General features: G+C 44.2%; 1 protein-coding gene across 1 annotated transcript in view; it reads left to right on the top strand.

The window, feature by feature from the left end:
* The window catches only part of NPHP4 (nephrocystin 4), a 115,709-nt gene that overhangs the window by 71,399 nt on the left and 22,292 nt on the right, over positions 1-22,018 (top strand). The window contains 4 exon segments of the mRNA XM_004385101.1: positions 449-597; positions 741-932; positions 1,849-2,036; positions 18,125-18,285. Coding sequence (XP_004385158.1) covers positions 449-597; positions 741-932; positions 1,849-2,036; positions 18,125-18,285 — 690 coding nt within the window.

Here is a 22,018-nt window from a genome sequence, read left to right as displayed (position 1 = left end):
ACTTGTTAAACTTGAATTTGATAAGCAACAAATAGTATTTTAGTATAAGTATATCCCAATTAAGAGCCCTGGTGGGACAGTGGTTAAAGTGCTTGGCCTCTAACCGAAAGGTCAGTGGTTTGAACCCACCAGCTGCTCTGCAGGAGAAAGATGTGGCAATCTGCTCCCCTAAAGATTACAGCTGTGGAAACCGTATGGAGAAGTTCTACCCTGTCCTATGGGTTGCTGTGAGTTGGAATCGACTTGATGGCACCTAACAACAACAACAAATACTGCATGGGACATACTTATATTATTCATTGTTTACCTGGAATTGAAATTTAACCGAGCCTCTTATGTTTTTATTTGCTAAATCTGGTAGCCCAACAAGTCCCCTTAAATTGGAACACGGTTGTCACAGGTTGGAATCCTCTTTGGCCCCACCTGGGGTCCTCATTTCGTTTGGCAGGAGCTCCCCTTTGAGGGCAGGATCTCTCACCTGGAAGCTGATCTGAGCCAGACTTCTGTGGTCTTGGACACCTGTGTTGCCGAACAGTTGCAGGAGCTGCCTTTCACGCCCTTGCATGCCCCGATCGTTGTTGGGGCCCAGGCCAGAAGGTGAGGCGTTGGCTCTGATGGGGTTTGGACCAGGCAAGTGCTTATGTGTCAGCCCTGTCTTATACTCTGAGCAATAGGCTTTCCAAAAAGAGATCTGTTTCCCAGTCTTCGGGCTGCTGGCTGAGGACTGCTTTCCGTTCCAGCTCCGGAAGCGCGCTCTCCCGGGCCTCGATGGTGCTCCTGCAGTCCTCCGGCTTTCCAGAGATTCTGGATGCCAATAAGCAACCAGCTGAGGCCGTGAATCCCACAGAGCCCGTGAAGTTCAGCCCTCAGAAGGAAGAATCAGACTGTCTGCAGAGCAACGAAATAGTGCTACAGTTTCTTGCCTTTAGCAGGTAAATTCTTGAGTATTCTTTCTATGCCACTGTCTTTCTGGCTCATGCATTTCTTGGCGTGTTGAATAGAAATGTCTACGTAGCTCTGACTTGGTGGAGCTCTCTGTGTCCGGGTCTTATTAGATTAAGGATTGCCATCTGTCTGTTTTATTTTAGCTAGGACCCCACCCCTCAAGCCGTGTGTCTTAGCCTGCTAGGGCTGCTGTGACAGAAATACCATAAGTGGGTGGGTTTAACAAATAGAAATTTATTTTTCTCACAGTTTAGGGGGCTAGAAGTCTGAATTCAGTGCACCGGCTCTAGAGCAAGGCTTTCTGTCTCTTTCAGCTCTGGGGGAAGGTCCTTGTCTCTCTTCAACTTCTGTTCCTCTGTTCCTTGGTGACCTTCATGTGGTGTGACATCTGTCTTTACCCCATTTGTGCTCACATGTCTCTGTGTCTATGCTGCTCTTTATATCTCAGAAGTGAGTAGATTTACGACACCCCCCCCCACACTGGTATGGCCTCATTAACATAACAAAGAAAACTCTATTCCCAAATGGGATTCCATCCACAGGCAGAAGGGTGAGTATTCCAGCACATATTTTGTGGGGACACAACTCAGTCCCTAACACCATGTTTTGCTCGACTTTCTGTGGTCCTTAGTTAGAATGTGGACAGTGTGCTAGGTAGTCCCAGACATTAGTGTAGCTCCAGGAGCAGCGCTCTCCAGCCAGGAGAGACGTCATGCCTGAAGTGTGTGCAAGTCCAGCTGCTCACTAAGAGCTCAGCGAAGCTGTTCGTGTTGGTGGCTGAGGTGTCATCTTACTTACTGCCACCCCTGCAGGGCCCAGGCTGGGTCACCATGCAAGTGCGTGACGGCAGCCCCGGTTCCTGCGACGGATAATTGATTAATTCAGAGCTGTTGTTGGATCCAGAGTATCTCAGGACCACAGGGGAACGCCGTGGCCAAAGACTGTGTATTTCACCTTCCAGTTCTACCGCTTCCCACCCACGACCACCCCCCGGCTGCAGCTGGTCAAGCTGGACGAGGCCAGGAAGACCAGCTCGGGCTCCTTGTCTCACATCCTCGTTTCAGTTAACAAAGATGGATCCTTTGATGCTGGTATGTGCTGTGCACAGGGTGAGTGAGCAGTCCCAGCTCTACAGAGTTTTTAAAATCTGTTATTTTTTTTTAATTTACTATGAAAAATTTCAAACGTATACAGAATTTAAGAGAACAGTATAATGAATCAGTGCATCAACTGCTCAGCTATCAACTCTATCCTGACCCAGTTTTCTCCCAACCAGGATTATTTTGAGGAAAATCCCAGACATGATATCTATAAATATAGCTCTATGTGTAGCTAAAAGACTAAGGAATCTTTTCTAAAAAAGACTCAATAATATTATCTCACCTAAAAGTTAATAATAATTTCTTAATGTCATCAAATATCTAGACAATGTTAAAATTTCCCTAATAACTTCATAAATTTTTTTCTATAGTTTGTTCAAATCTGGATCTTAGTAAGGTCCATATATTGTAATGGGATGGTATGAATCTTAAGTCTCTTTATTTACTATTATTATTAAGGAGCCCCGATGTTGTAATGGTTAAGCGCTCAGGTGCTAACCAAAAGCTCAGCGGTTTGAACCCACAAGAGGGTCCTCTGGAGAAAAGACCTTGCGATCTGCTTCTGTAAAGATTACAGCCTAGGAAACCTTATGGAACAGTTCTACTCTGTCTGTAAGGTCACAGTGAGTTGCAATCGACTCAATGGCACACAACAACAGCATTATTACTATTTTGAAACCATCACCACTATTATTTCCAAAACGTTTTCATCACCCTAAACAGAAACTCTGTACCCATTAGGCAATAACTCCCCCCATAACCTCTAATCTACTTTCTGTCTCCATGAATTTGCCTATTCTAGATATTTGACATATGTGGGATCATACGCTATGCGTCCTTTTGTGTCTGGCTTAGAATTTCAGTCTCTTTAAATCTGTAGTTGTCCCCCTACCCCCCACCTCTGTGCTTCCTTCTCAGTTTATTTTCTGAAGGCGCCACGTTGTTTGTCCTGTAGAGTTCCCACAGTCTGGACTTTGCTTTCATGTCCCGGTGGTGACATTTAAGGATTCCTCTTGCCCTTGTTTTTCCTGTAAATTGGGAGTTAAATCCAATGCTTGATCAGATGCATGTTTGATTTTTAATTTGTTTTGGTATGCGTTGGTCACAGCTGGGGCCAGTGGTGTAGCCCCACCAGGTCTGGGTGCTTCTTCCTCCGCCGGGTCAGCAGCCACTGTGGCTCCTGCCAATAGATGGATTATTTCATTCCAGGTTGCACAGTGTGTGACATTCTTCTTCCATTGTGCCTTCTTCCTTTGTGAGCTGGAATGCTTCCCTAAAGAGAAGCTTCCCCTCGTCAACTGTCTGGGTATCTGGAAGTGCGGTTTGTATAGCAAAGGTAGGATAGGGCTTGATTCTTTCCCTCTATTTACTAATTTCCAAAATAATAAGGTATTTCCCCTAAACCAGAAACCAAACCCATTGCCGTCAAATTGATTCCAATTCATAGCGACCCTAGTAGCCTGCAAAGGTGGGATGGATGTCTTGTTTTTTTGTTCTGTTACAAACTAATGGATTTAAACTACGATGCCCAGAAACACACCAAGTAACATTTTTACTTTTATTGATTATCAGTTGTCCTGCCTTCGTCCAGGCACAAGGGGCAAAGCTGGATTGGAACCACTGCTGCCTCTTGGGGTAGAAAGTAAAAGGTGAAAAAAAGAAAATATGTTAAGTGGCTTAGTTATCTAGTGCTGCTATAACAGAAATACTACAAGTGGATGGCTTCAACAAAGAGAAATTTCTTTTCTCACAGTCTAGTAGGCTACAAGTCCAAATTCAGGCCATCAGCTACAAGGGAAGGCTTTCTCTCTCTGTCGCCTCCAGAGGAAGGTCCTCATCATCATCAGTCTTCCCCTAGACTAGGAGCTTCTCTGCGTAGGAACCTCGGGTCCAGAGAGCACGCTCTGCTCCTGGCACTGCTTCCTTGGTGGTATGAGGTCCCCAACTCTCTGCTTGCTTCCCTTTTATTTCTTAAGAGAGAAAAAGTGGTGCGGGCCACACCCCAGGGAAACTCCCTTTACATTGGATCAGGGATGTGAGCTGGGTAAGAGTGGTGTTACAATCCCACCCTAATCCTCTTTAACGTAAAATTACAATCACAAAATGGAGGACAACTGCAGAATACTGGGAATCATGGCCTAGCCAAATTGATACACACATTTTTGGGGAGACATAATTCTATCCATGACATTAAGGAAATACTAACCAGAAGAAAGTAGTTTAACAATATTGGCATCAGACAGAAGAGATGTTAAGGCAAATGCATTACTAAGGATAAAGAGGCAATAATTCACCAGGAAAATGAACAATTTAGAACTTGTGAACCTCTAGCAATATAACCTGAAAATATAAAGGAAAAATTGACAGACTTAGAAGGAAAAATTGACAAACCCACAATCATAGGAGATTTTAACACACCTCTCTCAGTAAATTAATAATGCAAGCAGAAACAAATTAATGAGAATATTGAAGTATAATTTAAAAAGATGATCTTATAATACCTGTACCCCTAATCTAGGGAATATGCATTATTTTCAAGCACACCTTGAAACTTATAAGAACAGATCATATATTAGGCTACCAAGCCAGCATCACCATTTACCTAGAGAATCCATATCAAATCTAATTTTATGTCATTCTCTGACCATAATGCCACAAGATCAGAAATTGGCAGTCCCTTCTGTCTTAGTCTTTGAGTGCCGCTGTAACAGAAATACCATTAGTGGGTGGCTTTAATGAATAGAAATTTATTTTCTCACAGTTCAGGAGGCTAAAAGTCCAAATCAGGATCATAGCCCTGTGGATTCCCTCCTTGTCAGTAACCCTGGGTGCTTCTTGGTGTCTTGGTTCATAGACGGTCCTCACATGGCGACTGTTCAAGGACAACTTTCAGAGTCTCTTCTGACATCCGTTTTGGTCTTTTCTTTCCTTCCTGTCTTTTTAATAACCTCTTTCTTTATGTACAGCGTCCTTGATGTCAATTCACGACTCGTCTTGATTCTTTCGCTTTATTTGCTAATTTCCAAAATAACGAGATGTTTCCCTAAACCAAAAACCAAACCCGTTGCCGTCAAGGTGATTCCAGCTCATAGCGACCCTAGCAGCCTCCAAAGGTGGGACTAATGGTTTGTTTTTTTGTTCCATTATAAACGAATGGATTTCAACTACGATGCTCTTCAGTCATTAGTGTTCAGCGTGTCAAATCTATTCTTGAGATAGTCTCTAAATTCAGGTGGGATATACTCAAGGTCGTACTTTGGCTCTTGTGAGCTTGTTCTAATTTCTTCAACTTCAGCTTGAACTTGCATATGAACAATTGATAGTCTGTTCCACAGCTGGCCCTTGGCCTTGTTCTTACTGATGATACTGAGCTTTTCCATTGTCTCTTTCCACAGATGTAGTTGATTTGTTTCCCATGTGTTGCATCTGGTGAGGTTCATGCGTATAGTCGCTGTTCATGCTGTTGAAGAAAGGTATTTGCAATGAAGACGTCATCGGTCTTGCAAAATTCTATCATGCAATCTCTGGTGTTGTTTCTATCACCAAGGCCTTATTTTCCAACTGCCAATTCTTTTTCTTTGTTTCCAACTTTTGCATTCCAATCACCATTAATTATCAGTGCATCTTGATTGAATGTTTGATAAATTTCAGGCTGCAGAATTTGGTAAAAATCTTCAGTTTCTTCATCTTTAGCATTAGTGGTTGATGTATAAATTTAAATAATAGTCGTAGTTAACTGATCTTCCTTGTAAGGGTGTGGATATTATTCTATTACTGACAGCATTGTACTTCAGGATAGATCTTGAAATGTTCTTTTTGATGATGAACGTGATGCCATTCCTCTTCAATTTGTCATTCCTGGCATAGTAAACCATATGATTGATTTGAAATGGCCAATACCTGTCCATTTCAGCTCACCTAATGCCTAGGATATTGATGTTTATGTGTTCCATTTCATTTTTGACAACTTCCAATATTCCTAGATTCATACTTCGTACATTCCATGTTCTGATTATTAATGAATGTTTGCAGCTGTTTCTTTTCATTATGAGTCATGCCACATCAGCAAATGAATATCCCAAAAGCTTGACTCCATCCGTGTCCTTAAGGTCGACTCTACTCCGAGTAGGCAGCTCTTCCCTAGTCATACTTTGAGTGCCTTCCAACTTGGGGGGCTCATCTTTCAGTACTATATCAAACAGTGTTCTGCTGCTATTTATAAGGTTTTCAATGGCCAGTTTTTTCAGAAGTAGACTGCCAGATCCTTCTTCTTGGTCTGTCTTAGTCTGGAAGCTCCGCTGAAACCTGTCCACCGAGGGTGACCCTGCTGGTGTTAGAAATACCGGTGGCAAAACTTCCAGTTTTCACAGTAACATGTAAGCCATCATAGTACGATAAACTGACAGACACGTGGTGGACTCAAGTAGTTAGGGGAAAAAAATCCAGAATAAGTGCCATAAAAGTAGAAGGAAAAAAAAATTTAAAACGTGCATAAATGTATAGAGAACAAAGAAACAATAGAGGGGATCAACCAAAACGTTGGGTATGAAGGATCAACTGGTAAAGCTCCTTTTGTGTGTCGACGTCAGAGATCCCAAACCATACCCATTGCTGTCAAGTCAATTCCAGCTCATAGCAACACTATAGGGCAGAGTAGACTGCCCTGTCGGGTTTCCAAGTCTGTAAATCTTTATAGAGACTGCCACATCTTCTCCCTTAGAGTGGCTGACGGGTTCAAACCACTGACCTTTTGGTTAGCAGGCAAGAGCTTAATCACCGCGCTGCCAGGGTTTCTTAGGTTAGACACAGTGGAGATCAAATGCCATTTTTATTTATGATAAAGCTGCTGTGGGAACATGGTTAGTCTGAGAGCCATCCGCTAACCCATGGACTTTGATGCAGGCAGAGGTAGGCCTGGACAGCAGCAGGCCTCACTCCCTGCAGCAGTCTGTCACTTCACTGCGCTTCTGGAAGCACAACTTGTTGTTACTGCTGTCGAGTCTACTCTGACTCGTAGTCTTACATACAACAGAACGAAATGTTTCCCGGTCCTGTGCCATCTTCACGATCCACTGAATCCATCGTTCGGCAGCTGTGTCAACCATCTTAGACGGTAGAATACTTTCTTCCTGCTGGTAAATCTGAAAAGAAGAGAGAGGAGAAGGAGCAAGCAGCTCATGCCCTGTTCCTTCTCTGAAACTCACCAGTCGGATAAGATTCCCTTGCCCTGGGAAGGAGCATGTGCTGGGCAGAGAGAGGGCACAGCAAGTCAGTCCACATGGAGATATGAAGCCAAGGGAAAGGATGTTCTCCTGCAACATGTCCTGGGTTTTGTTCCCTTGACTCATGGGGCTTAACCATTAAGTGTATGCCAACCAGGGGTGTAGCCATCCTTTTTGGGGGAGGAGAGCGGTCACCACTAGGGCAGTTGCCCAGCCTTCTGAAACCACTTCTCCCAAATTAGCCACGTTTCTTTATTGATACTCATGGGACCACTGGTGGACAGTTTAGCTTATGCCTCAAAAGGCACTAAAAGGGTTAAGAATAATGCATTAATTATATTGATTGCAAGGCTCCTCTGTACCCACTACTGGAAACCCATGGGTGGTACAAACAGTTAAGTGCTCAGCTACTAACCAAAAGGTTGGCAGTTTGAACCCACCCAGAGGGTGTCTCAGAAGAAAGGCCTGGCAGTCTGCTTCTGAAAAATCAGCCATTGAAAACCTTATGGAGCACAGTTCTTCTCTGACAAACATGGGGTTGCCATGAGTCAGAGTCAACTCAACAGCAATTGGTTTTATTCTATTTCCTGTTCCAGAATCTATCCAGTAGTGTTATCCAGTACAGCTGATCAGAGGTTCTGCAGTGAAGTTAAAGAATAGCATCAAGATAAGTCAATAAAAAAAGCCAGCCACTTAGAGGTGCTCCTGATTTGAATAGAAACCCATTTCCGTTATGAATTTCCCTGAGAGAAATTAAAGCCCAAATTTTAATTTCCTCGCAAGTTGAAGTCCAAAGACATTAAACTCCAGAACCAAAAATTCTTACCATTTTGAGTTAAAATTCAAAGTCCAAAATTCTCAAAGTCCAAAAAAATAAAAATTTCTCTTTGATTTCTTACACAGTTGAGTCTCAGGCAATGGTGTCCTCTGCGTGTGCAGATGCCAGTGTCCTTCAGCAGCTAAAGCTCAGGGGCCCTCCCTCTGGATGGGTGTGACTCCTTAGGACCTCGGGAGTTGCTTCGGTTCAGCATTGAGTTTCTCATGAGATGCACGTTTGTTTTGGATGCATAACGTATATGCAGTAAAGAGCACATGTGTCAGGTGGACAACTCCACAAATTTTTTTTAAATTAATAGAGTTTATTTTTTAGAGAAGGAGCCCTGGTGGCACAACGGTTGAGCACTCAGGTGGTAACTAAGGTTGGCAATTCAAATCCATCTAGCAGTTCTGTGACAGAAAGACCTAGTGATCTGCTCCAATAAAGATTACCGCCTAGAAAACCCCATGGAACAGTTCTACTCTTTCACATGGGGTTGCTATAAGACAGAAGTGACTTGATGGTACCTAACAAGAACATAACATCGCCATTTTTTAGAGCAGTTTCAGGTTTACAGAAAAATTGAGCAGATAGAACAGAGAGTTTCCCCAGTTAATTAACATCCTGAATTCGTGTGGTACATTTTTTACAATTCATGACTCAATGTTGATACGTTATGATTAACTAAGGATCCCTTGAGTGGCACAAACAGTTAAGCGTTTGACTACTAGCCAAAAGGTTGGTAGTTTGAAACCCACCCAGAGGCACCTTGGAAGACAGGCCTGGATATCTGATTCCAAAGGGTCACAGCCTTGAAAATCCTATGGAGCAATTCTACTCTGCACACGTGGGGTCACCGTAAGTCGGAATCGACTCGATGGCAACCACCACCACCAACAACTTGATTAACTAAAGCCCATAGTTCAAATCAGGGCTCACTCTGTGTAGTACAGTCCTTTGGGTTTTGACAAATGCATAATGTCATGTGTCATGTTAAATAGTTTCACCACCCTAAAAATCCTCTCTGCTCTACCTGTTCTTCCTTCCCACACAAACTTCTCACAACCATTGATCTATTTTCTGTTTCTGTAGTTGAGCCTTTTTCAGAATGTCATATAGTTGGAATCATACAATATGTAGACTTTCTAGACTGACTTCTTTCACTTAGCAGTATGCATTTAAGGCTCCTCCATGTCTTTTCATAGCTTGTTAGCGCATTTCTTTTTGTTGCTGAATAACACTCGATTGTATGGATGTAGCACAGTTTATGCATTCACCTGCTGAAGGACATATTGGTTGCTTCCAGTTTTTGGCAGTTACGAATAAAGTTGCTATAAACATTTGTGTGCAGGTTTTTGGGTAAATACTTACGAGCACAATTGCTAGATCATATGGTAAGCCTGTATTTAGCTTTGTAAGAAACTGTCAGACTGTCTTCCAAAATGTACACTTCTGTGCCATCCTGCATTCCTACCAGCAATGAATGAGAGTTCCTGTTGCTTCACATTTTCAGTAGCATTTGATATTGTCAGTGTTTTGAGTTTTAGCCATTCTAATGGGTTTGTAGTGTTGTTTTAGTTTGCATTTCTCTAGTGACATCTGATGTTGAGAATCTTTTCATATCCTTGTTTGCTGTCTATATCTTCTTCAGTGAGGTTCTGTTCAGATCTTTAGCCCATTTTTTAATTGGATTTGTTGTTGAGTTTGAAGAGTTCTTTGTATATTTGTTTTGCAGATATTTTCTTCCAGTTCGCAGCTTGTCTTTTCATTCTCTTAATAGTGTCTTTGGCAGAGCAGAAGTTTTTAATTTTAATGAAGTCCAACTTACCAATTTTTTCTTTCATGGATCCTGCGTTTAGTGTTGTATCTAAAAACTCATTGCCCAACCCTAGGTCACTTAAATTTTCTCCTATGTTAGCTTCTGGAAGTTTTATAGTTTTGTATTTTACATTTAGGTCTGTGGTCCATTTTAAGTTAATTTTTGTAAAAGGTGCGATTTTTACAAAGTGAACACATCTATGTTGTTACCACCCAACCGAGATTGGGCTATAGAACATTACACAGAGACCTTCCTCGTACCCCCTCCTAGCCATCATCCTCCCCCAAGGATAACCATTCTTCTAACTTGTATTACTATTTGTAAGTTTGCCTGTTTTTTTTTTTTTTAATTTATCTACTCTTTTGAATCGAACTTCTTTTTGCTCAATATTATACCTCTGACACTCATCCATGTTGTTGTATATAGCAGCAGTTTGTCCTTTTTCTTGGCTGTATAGAAATCCATTGTCTGAATATTCCACGATATTTATCCATTCTACTCTTCATAGACATTTGAATTGTTTCCAGTGTTTGACTCTTTTGAATAATGGCTGCTATAGATATTCTTTTGGTGTCAGGTGCTTGCATTTCTGTTGGGTATGTGCCTAGGAGTATAAATTGCTAGGTTGTAGGGTTGTTGTTGTTAGGTGCCTGCAAGTCGGTTCTGACTCATAGCGATCCTATGTACAACAGAATGAAACACTGCCTGGTCGTGTGCCATCCTCACAATCATTGTTATGCTTGAGCCCATTGTTGCAGCCACCATGTCAGTCCATCTCATTGAGGGTCTTCCTCTTTTTCGCTGACCATGTACTTTACCAAGCATAATGTCCTTCTCCAGGGACTGATCCCTCCTGGTAACATGTCCAAAGTATGTGAGACATAATCTTGCCATCCTTGCTTCTAAGGAGCATTCTGGTTGTACTTCTTCCAAGACTGATTTGTTTGTTCTTCTGGAAATCCATGGTATAGTCAATATTCTTTGCCAACACCACAATTCAAAAGCCTCAATTCTTCAGTCTTCCTTATTCATCGTCCTGCTTTCACGTGCACATGAGGCAATTGAAAACGCCATGGCTTGGTTGGGTTAGGTGCACCTTAGTCTTTAAGGTGACATCTTTGCTTTTTAATACTTTAAAGAGGTTTTTTGGCAGCAGATTTGCCCAATGCAATATATCTTTTGATTTCTTCACTTCTGCTTCCATGGGTGCTGATTGAGGAGCCAAGTAAAATGAAATCCTTGACAACTTCACTCTTTTCTCCATTTATCATGATGTTGCTTATTGGTCCAGTTGTGAAGATTTTTGTTGTCTTTATGTTGAGGTGTAATCCATACTGAAGGCTGTGGTCTTTGATCTTCATCAGTAAGTGCTTCAAGTCCTCTTCACTTTTCAGCAAGCAAGGTTGTGTCATCTGCATAACGCAGGTTGTTAATGAATCTTCCTCCAATCCTGATGCCGCATTCTCTGTCATATAGTCCAGCTTCTCGGATTGTTTGCTCAGCATACAGATTCAGTAAGTACGGTGAAAGGATACAACCCTGACACACACCTTTCCTGATTTTAAACCATGCAGTATCACCTTGTTCTGTTCAAACAATTGCCTCTCTATCTATCTACAGGTTCCTCAGGAGCACAATTAAGTGTTCTGGAATTCCCATTCTTCGCAATGGTCATAGGGTAGTACGTGTTTACTTTAGTAAATTTGCCAAGCAGTTCTCCACAGTGCTTGTACCAGTTTGCATATACACCAGCAGTAGATTAAATATTTGAACTGCTGTTTATTTTGACTGTTCTGATAAATATATGGAGGTATCTCATTGTAATTTGAGTTTCCCTGACTAATGATGCTGAGCACCTGTTCACATGCTTATGGGCCTGACCGACATCCTCTTTTATGAAGTGCTTGTTCAAGTCTTCTGCCCATTTTTAAAATTGTGTTTCTTTTTTTTTTTGTGGGTGTTCTTTTTATACCCTGATCACAAGTCCTTCTTCAGATATTGAAAATATCTTTTCCCACTCTGTGGCTTGCTTCTTGACTCTGTTGATAGTGTCTTTTGGTTATCAGTAATTTTCCATTAAAATTTACTAGCCTTTTCTTTAATGGTTAGATTTCCTAAGCTACACACAAAAAGTAGTTTGTCTTCACAAAATCTTAAAGATATTTTTGTATTTTATCTTCTAGAAGTTTTTTCTTTCTTTTTTTACTTTTATATAGTTAATATATATTACCCATCTGAAATTGATTTTTGTATATTGTGTGAGCTAGGGATCAAGGTTGATGACCTTCATTTAAACAGTCCAAAGAATTATTAGGACATACAAGGTTTTCAAAGCATTGGCCCTGTACCCAGCAAATTTAGAAAATCAGCTAATTCCCAGCCCTCAAATAGTTATCCAAAGAAAAATTATGTTTCTACAATCTAAAATTTGATGTTGCCAAGACTATAGCAGAGACTCAGGGCTGCCTGAGCTAATGAAGGTTTTAGCATCACCATGCAATTACCCTATCTTTGTGGTGGGGAAATACTCTTAGAAAGTGGCATTTGGGACATTATTGTCTTCTGGCAGAGTCTGGACGTTTACAGTGTTGATAGTTCCAATCTCTGTTCTTATTGCGATGCATTTCTTCCCCATCCAGCACAAGCAGGTCCTCTTGATTTCCACCTTCCTTTTGAGGTCTCTGTCCCAGCACTGAGGGTGCACGGAGTAGCAGATCTGCCTCATGACATAGCCTGCATACTCTCTTGTGAGCAGCCTTAGCAGGCTTGTGCCAAGGTGCTGCCATATTTGGTCCAGTGGGAGAAACTGCAGAGCCCTGAACTGAAGCTGCCGAGGATGCTTCTGCAATCCCTGACCCTTGGGGTCTGATTGCTGCCTCTGCACTGGGCTCCTTGAGACAGGCATTTTTCTCAGTCATCCAGTGTTCCAAGTTGTGAGTAGCGTTTCTTTTTGTAATCTATTTTTCTTCAGAAGTAGGATGTATCTTTAGTGTTTTCTTGCTTACTACTGTCTTCTGCTCCCTCCTGGAGGGTTCAGCTGAGCTTGTGACAGTTTAATCTGCTTGTATTGTTCCAGTCCCTCCCCATCTCTGTGCAGTGCCTTCTTTCCTTTGTGCTTCCTCTGGTGTCTGGCCTGGACTTTGGTTTTCCTAACATGTTCCTCTTAATGGTTTTGTCTTGTGGGGTCTTCCTTAGTGCAAGAGATGAAGTCATTGAGTTCTGGGTCTGCAAAACTCATCCATTATTCTAAAGAAATGTTGTGTACCTTCCTCTCCCAGGATTATTCCACCCAAGAGGCGTTCTGACAGCAGACCAGCATCCAGTGCCAGTCTGGACCTCTCTGTCACTGCATGGCCTGTCTTCCTTTAATAGATCACATCTTTCTTGTGCTTTCCTCAAGAATCCTATTTCCATGTATCTCTACCTACAAAAATTGTGTAGCTACATTTTGGAATATGTGCTTTATCTATTTTTTTTTTTTTTTTTTTAAGAATCATTTGTAAGTTGTAGACATGATGATATTTTATCTCTAAATACATCAACATGTATCTTTAAAACTAAGGACGTTCTGGATCTTGAAAACAGTATGCTGGGTGAAATAAGTCAGTCACAAAAAGACAAATATTGTATGATCGCACTTATAACAAATAGTTAATGTCTAGAGACCAAAGCTTATTAGTGTTTACCAGGAGTGGGAGCGAGGGGGAAGGGAGAGTCATTACTTAGGGGGCGCTGAGTTTCTGTTGTGGAGAATGGTGGTGGAATAATTTGGAAATGGATAGTGGTGATGGTTGCACAACATGATGAATGTAACCGATATAATTGAATTGTACATGTAAAGATGTTTTGTTGTATATATTTTACCAATAAATAAATAAACAATAAAAATAAAACAATAAATAAATAAACAATAAAAAATAAATCAGTGCCATACAATGAGAAAGAAAAAAAATAAGGACAGCCTCTTACAAAAATACAATTCTATTATTATACTAAGAAAATTAATAAGAATTCCCTAATGTTATCTAACATCAATGTTAAGTTCCCTCCATTTGTCCCCATGTGTCTATTATGGCTGTTTTTTTGAACTGGGACCCCATCCAGGTTCATGTATTGCATTTGGTGATTATCTCTTTAACCTAGAGGAGACCTCTACATCCTTTTTCAATGACATTCACTCTTCGAGTAGACCGAGCTAGTTGTCTTTACGTTAGACAAGTTAGACATTAGTAGACTGAGCTAGTTGTCTTTATGTTAGACAAGTTAGACATTAGACCAAGCTAGAATGGTTGGTGTTCGATGTTTATCTGATTGTTTCCTCGTGTTGTTGTTGAATGTGGTGCTTTAACCCCAGTGTTTCCTGTGTGTGGCAGTTAGGGCTAATGGTTTGGCTTGATCCTGGATTTTGGCATGAGCATGTCATTGTCAGTGCTGTGTGCTGCACATCCCAACCCAGCCCAGCCCGTCCTACCTGGAGGCACATGGCGGCAGGCTGTTTCATTGCTTGTAAGGCTAGGTGTGGCCACTGGGTTAAGGCGCTGGCCCACAGATGTTTTCAGTGGGAAGATACATTATCCCCTTTGCAAAGAATTCTGCGGGCCGTTCTTTGGCACCGCATGAATTTCTTTTCTCCAACGACCCTTCGTTCACCTGTTGTTTTAGCGTACTTGGCTGAGCTTTGCTTAGATAAACTATTTAATTGGAATTTTCGAAATGGTAATTTGTCTAATTCTATCATTTGGTCTCCTCTTATTAGCTAACATTCTTCTGTAAGAGAACTTTTCCTCATCAACTACTACAGATACTTCCTCCAAAGAAGACAGGGCAAATGTTCACTTTTTTCCCTTTTATTACTGATTTTCAGAGTAAGAAATTGGCGTAATAGTCGCTCCAAATTGGTAGTTGTGCTTTTGTATGTCTGTGTTTTTTTTTTCCTGTCTTTTGAGTATCACTCTTATCTCTTGGACTTTTATTTCTTAATTGTGTTACACTCATTATTATCACTTTGTGGTGCTGGCGTTTCCCCACACTTGGCCAGGAGAGTTTTTCAGGTTGACTGGTAAGGCCCTCTCATGTGCTCCAGTGGGACTCTGAGCACTCCCTTGCTTCCTAGAACAATACAGTGACCCTGGCTTGTCTTGTACCGTCTCTGCCTCAACCCTGGAATCAGCCGTTTCTTCTAGTAGCCTGGTCCTCGTGTGCTTTTGATTCCGGGGTATCATTGCTCCTAGGCCTTTTTCACTGGGCCCAGCTGGGGAATACATATTAACACTGAGTTCATATTGATATTCCCAACTCAGATTTCGAGTTTTTTTCTTAAAATAGTTTATTTGTATCTCTTTCTTCCTACAGTGAAAATGGTGGTTCCTGATATTATGTTTACTTGTTTACTTTGCCATATGGTTTATATTGTTGCTGGGTGCCATTGAATCAATTTCGATTCATAATGAGCCCATGTCACAGAGTAGAACTGCCCCATAGGGTTTTCTAGGCTGTGACATTTCAGAAGCAGATCACCAGGTCTTTCTCCCATGGAGAATGTATTTCCAAAATTACACTGCTAATGTTAATCCTAGCGGTACCTCAGAGGAAAGGTAAGATTTCTTTGCAGTTCTTTCTGTCTTAAGTCTGTAGCCCACTGAGGATTAGAGTCAGGGAAGAGTGATCAGAGGTCCCTGGAGAGCATTCCTTTCTCTCTGTGCTTGTGTTTCCAATTCACTTTTCAGCCAGATTCATTTGTTTCTATTTGTCTTCCATTTTATGTTTGCTTTCTCTCCTTTTTGAATATGTAAAACATTTACATGGTTCAAAAGCCAGAGCTGTGGTAAAATGTATACTCAAGGCATCCTTCTGTCCTTATCCCTCTAGCCCACCCCCAACCTGTTCAGCCTCTTATACACAACTGATTTTTAGTTTCTGTTTTAGCCTTCTAGTGGTTTCCTTTTCTGTTACTGTGGGTGTTGTTGGTTTGTGTGTGTGTGTGTGTGTGTGTGTGTGTGTGTGTGTGTGTTTTTGGGCAAAAATAAGCAAATGCTTGTTTATATTTTTGTTTCTTCTTTTTTTCTTATACAAAGTTAACATACCAAACGCACCTTTCTGCATCTTGCTCTTTTCAGTCAACAGTATATCCTAGAGTCTCACTCCGTAACAAGATTGTCTGCACTCAGTTTTGCATCTGCATAGTGCCCCATTGTGTGGGTGTTGTGCAGTTTTTTTCAGCCAGTCTGACTGATGGACATTTGGGCTGTTTCCAGGATTTTGGTATTACAAGCAATGCAATGATTAATAACCATGTGTCTCGTGTTTTCTCCTTGAGGAGCTGTGTTTTTAGGGTAGATTTCTAGGAGTTGGACTACAGGATCAAAGAGTAAATATTTCAGTGGTGTTGATAGACATAGCAAACTCCTCCCCTGCATAGACATTGTTACCTTTCTGTGTTCCCATTAGCGAGGTCAGCAATGTCTGTCATGGCCCGCTTCCTCACAGCCTTGTCGCCAGAATGAGTTGTTAAACTTTGGGATTTCTACAGTCTGATGGGTGTGAAACGATTCTCAGTGTGGTGTCGATTTACATTTTTTGTAGTGAGTGAAGCTGAGCATCTTTTTATGCTATTTTAGGGCTATTTGTCTTTTTTTCCTGGAAGCTTCTATTCATATCTTTTGTTTTCTCTCGGGCTTTTAGTCTTTTTTCCCCCCCTCTATCTCTGTTTTTGGGAGAACGCCCAGGGAAGAGACATTGAGAAGTATCATTTGGGAAGTTGGCCCAAAAAGTTCAAACTGTCTGCCTTTTTGAGCTGGAGGCCGGAACAGTGGGGGCTGGCACCATCGGCTCCTTCCTGTGCGGCTCAGGCCAGCACTAGAGCCACAGGCAGTGCGTGGGCCTGGGCTCTGCATGCGGGCCCAGGTGCTGGAGTCTTTGAAGTGACAACTGACCGTGAACACAGCCTGATGCTCTCAGAGTTGGCCCCGAGGGTGGGGTGGGTGAGGGTGTCCCTGGCCTCCATTGGTCCTGTGACTTGGCCTGGTCGCTTTGAGATGTGACACTGGGGACAGGCTAGTTGGGCATGACTTTGTTGTCAGCTCCCTTTGGTCTTTGTCCCCTCCTTACCTCTCAACCCTCTGAGATGCCCTCTCAGCTTTCCTGCTGGGGCCAGGGCAAGAGGTAGGCCGAAGCAGCTGGTCCACAACACCAATCCCCTTGGGTTCACCCTGGAGCCCTCCGTTCCCACTCTCCCTCAGCCTCACCCCCCAGTGCCAGAGCCACAGAACTCAGGCTCTGTCCTTCGTTCCAACCCACTGCCCTCACCCCTCCCACTGAAAGCACAGTCCCTCGTCTTGGGGAAACGCTGTGGGACACTGTCTGGTCATCTCTTTTGGGGACAAGGTGAGGGGAACTGAGGTCAGACTGGCTGTGAACCGAGGCTCCGGCAGGCCCGGCACATGGAGGTGCTGAGTAGGCATGAGTCCCTGTCCCTCAGAGCCCGGGGCTCCATGCAGTAGGGCCTCATAACTATCGCTCCTGGTGTTGACAGAGAAGGGAAAAATGTTCTTTTGAATGTGTTTCCTGGCATTGCTGCACCGTGCACTTTAACTGATGGTGAGTTCAGTGGCATTTTTATCAATTTAGAATTAATGACGCTGCCACCTGAAGAAGATGAGGCGGGGCACAGCCTCGTTTGCATCTATTAGTGCCCTGAGGGCTGGCTCACCCCGGGGGGGCCGCGAGGCGGTCCAGGAGCTCCAGGAGCGGGGACGGGGAGGGTGAGTGCAGGGAGGGGGTTGTGCTCTCCTAAACGGGAAGTTAAGGCTCGTCTTGGTTCTAGCTCTCGCTCTCTCTGTGTGTATCCCAGTTCTTATGGCAGGTATAGAATGTGTTTTTCCCTAATCCTGCCTGTGCAGAGTAATAAACCCTCGGCCATCTCCTCTGGCCCTTCCTTTCCACCCAGCAACGGACTGTTTTACAAGGACGTGGTGAAAACCATAAATCTTATTTTTGGAGAAGTTGATGGCATATATTGGAAAGCTACCTAGATTCCTGAACATGACTCTCCATTTTATTAATTTGGATAGTTTATGATATTTTTGATTAATGTGTTTATTGAATCATTGCTGTGATAGAAGCAGAATTAGTAATCATAACCAAAGCAGAAATCTCTTCAAAGCGTGAAGATGATGAATGAATCCAATTCCTCTTAACACTCATATGGGCCTCTTTTGGACAGGGTCTCCTGGCCTCCAGCTTAAGTACATGGTGGACCCTGGGTTCCTGAAACCCGGAGAGCAGCGCTGGTTCCTCCAGTACCTGGCCATGCAGACCCTGCAGATCGACGTCTGGGATGGGGACGCCCTGCTCCTTGTTGGCTCGGCTGCTGTCCAGATGAAGGTAGCGCATTCCCCTGCAGCGGAGCCTCGTCTAGGCAGTGTGTCCCTCGGGGGACAGCCACCATCCAAAGATGCGCATGCAGGCCATGTCGGTCTGTGCCTGGCATGGGACTGTGACTTGGCAACTCTGTTCCACAAATTAAAATCTGCCATGTTCCCTCCTTTCAGAATGGAAAAGATTGTTCACAAAATCTAAATTCTGTAATTCTAGGTGTTTACTTGGTGAACTCTTAAGATCAAAGTCAGTTATCAGTTTCTTCGACAAATTCCCAGTAATGTCATTTTCCACTCCTTGGAATGTGATGATATGAGCTCCCTGGGGAGTCCTTGGGTGGTGCAAATGGTTAATGTGCTTGGCTGCTAACCTAAAGGTTGGAGGTTCAAGTCTTCCCAGAGGCAACTTGGAAGAAAGGCCTGGTGATCCACGAAAGATTGGCTATTGAAAACCCTATAGCACAGTTCTACTCTGACACACGTAGAGTTGCAGGAGTTGGAGCCAACTCAACGGCCACTGGTTTTTAAATTCCTGAAGGCAGGTGCCATGCTGGCCTTAGTTACCACTGTGCCAGGGCCTGGCCCCCTAGAGGCTCATCTTGAGTATTGAGTGAATGATTGGATGAATGAATAAGTGATTAAATGAGGGAAGGAATGATTGGATCTAAACATATCATCTATTCCTGTTATCATTTACATGCACTGTGTTTTTCTAAGCCCTTGTCATCCACTCTCTAATATAGTAAGAATTCATTCCGTCCACTTATCCAGTATTCTTCCCGGGGTTTCTCTGAAGCCTTCTTTGTTGCATGACGGGGAACCGGAGGGTCAATGTAGATTTGACCATAGCAACTCCTGGGCCAAGGACTGGGGCCGCTTCTGCTTGCCAACGTGACATGCTGAGAATTTTCCTCTCGGCCCATGGAGGGTGGGGACGGGAGAGGACATCACAACATAATTGCAGCTCCTGAACATCTCAGATTCATCCACTTCTCTTCAATCCCCATAGCTACTTGGCCTCCCGCTCCGTTTCCCCGGCCCCCTACCCCCCAGTCCATCCTCCGCGCCAGCAGCTGGTGTGGTCATCGAATCCAGACCCAATCCTCTCACTCCTTTCCGCTTCTGGGTGGCCCTTTCTCCTGCGCCTGGACCCTCGGCCCTCACCGTGTCTGGCTGGTGTGGGGGCTCCCACACAGCGTGCTCCCACCACCCAGGCTGCGCTGGCTCACCTGTCACTCCCTCCGACCCACCAATCTGCGGCTTCCCTGGGCCTCAGTGTCCTCTTCTGTGAAGTGAGGATGTGCTATCCCTACCCCGCAGCTGAATGTGAGGAGTCCAGGCGGAAGTGAGGTGCTCAGGGCAGTGGGCGGCCCGTAGCAAGGACTCAGTGGGTGTTGGTTGTTTCAATTCCTTGTCCTTCTCCCTCGGTTCACAGCTCGCCCATGGCACAGGCCCCTGGGGTCATCATGTGTGTCTGCCTTCCACCCTGCCTGTGACGACCCCGAGGGCAGAGATGGGGTCTTATCACTGCTGTGTCTCCAGCCCTAACCCACAGTGGGCTGGGCACAAGAGGCAGATGAATAAATGAATGAGCGAGTGAATGAATGCCCAGAGCCACGCTGGTTGGTGCTTGGGGTTTATGTGTGGGGAGGGGGTGTGTGCAGAGAGGGGCCCTCGCTCTGGAGCTTCAGGGAACTGCAGTTACTCCTTCATGTCCCCAGCTGAGCTTCCACCTCCTTTGTTTGCTTTCACACCTCGAGATGGAAGTTATCTGTCTCCTCTTATACGAAGAGCTGCTTTAGCAAATGCTGCTCTATGCTTATTGACGCACAGTTTGAAAAATGAAACTTTTTAAAAATAAAAGGCTTTTAACTTTGAAACTTACATAGAAAAGGTGGAAAATTCAGATAAAAGGAAATCACCGGTAGCTCCAGATCCTGAGGTAGTTAAAATGCTGTTTATCCTTTGATAAACTTACTTGGTGCAAAGCGTAGATGCATTATAGCTTATTTCACCTACTCTCTGTCAGTTGAGCATTTCAGTAACTTTTCCCTGTTGAAAGCATTGTAGTGAACATCTTAAAGTTAAATCTTTGCACACACCTTTCAGCTTCTTCCTTGAGGACAGTGACAATGCTAGTATTACTGCGGTAAGAAAGATAGTCGCTACAGTGAGCCATTGCTCTTATGCTTCACTTCCTCACTGCAGGCCTATTAGGTAATACTGGCAGTATCCTCCTTTTCATTGGGGATCGCACCGTTAATTGTGATAAGAGCCAGGTTTTTAACCCAGCCCTGACTCTAAAACTTGTGCTCTATACCATATGCTCTCCCTCCGTGAGAAAGGGACTCTGAGTCAGAGGATGCAGATGTGAAAGCTTCTGCTATGGCAGTGGGATCAAAGCACTAGCCCCCTGGAGGAGGCTGAGGCACCTGCGCATCCACTTTCTTGCTTCATGGTATCAGCCTTTTAGAGAACCTTTGCTGTTGTGATAGGTGAGATATGATACCTGGTTTTCATTTGCATCCCTTTGCTTCCTGCTGAGGCTGGACGTTGTTTCTTACACGTATTGACCATTCTCCAAAGGCGTCTTCCCACACCCCAGCCACTGGGGTCCTTTGACCACAGAAGTGTATGCAGTTGGGCAGGCACTGTGGGGGGCACAGCTTCACGGCAGGATCTGAAGGGACCAAAAGCCCGCAGACCCACGAGGGCAGGTCTGAGTGTGCTACCTCGAGACCCGCACACTCTCTGCAGTGGGAGTGCTGCACTGCCACAGAGCCGGACCTCTGGATGCCTCTCCAGAAGGAGGGTTTGAGATAATCTCGCCTCGTGCTTCTGTTGACCTGTGAGAAAGCTCTAGTCCAGAGAGGGTGAGGGACTTCCCACAGCCACACAGCTAAGGAGTGTCCCAGCAGGGCCTGCAACCCACCTATGACTCCATGGCTGCTGCTGTGATGTTGCTGTCCCCTAGGCAGGCCTTCTGAGCCTTGGGTTCAGGTAGAGGATTTAGGGAGTGCATTTGGTTAGCAAAAAGACCACCTGGTCAGAAAGTCCTCCTGATGCTGTCCTGGATCTGGGCTGTTACTGCCCTGGATCTGGGCTGTTACTGCCTTTGTCTGCTCTGAGCAGCCTGGTCGATTTCCTTGTTCCCAAGTCACTGGCCCTAGTGTTGGGGCCTTTGCGCTGTTGCTCCCTCTCCCTGGCAGGCTCTTCCCTCTGCCTTCTCACCCTGACTCCCAAGTGACAGCTCAGGCCTTGTTCCAGGGTCAGTGCCCTGGGAAGCCTTCCTTCCCATCCACCGGCTGGCCAGGCCCTGGCCCTCAGCATTATTTCTCAGCCGTCCTGATCAGTGTCTGTCTGCTAGTAGTTTATTCCCTTTCTCTCCCCTTCTAGCTTGTTATTAGTCCCTAAGGGTAGGGACTTCGCTGGTCCTGTCCCCTGCACTGTCCCCAGGACCTGGCAGTGCCCAGTGGGCCATCATAATGACTCGTGGAGGGAAGGGCCTCTGTCCTGAGGCTGCTTGCAACCCACGGGGGACAGGCGGCTGCCTTAGTCTGTGTCTTCAGTAATCTTGTGCACACATTGCACCCCCCTTCCCTGCGCTGGTGTACCATCAAGCTGCCTCCTTCCTCTGGCGATGTCCCTCCCCTGGCTACCGGGCCCTGCTCCACAAGCACTGCTGATCGATTGACTGGGTCATTCATTCATCAGTAACACCGTGCGAGGAATCAAGACAG

This window comes from Trichechus manatus, unplaced genomic scaffold (genome assembly GCF_000243295.1).
Source record: "Trichechus manatus latirostris isolate Lorelei unplaced genomic scaffold, TriManLat1.0 scaffold00133, whole genome shotgun sequence".
NCBI lineage: Eukaryota > Metazoa > Chordata > Mammalia > Sirenia > Trichechidae > Trichechus > Trichechus manatus.
The sequence above is the reverse complement of the archived record's forward strand: the minus strand, read 5'-3'. Positions and strand labels throughout refer to the sequence as shown.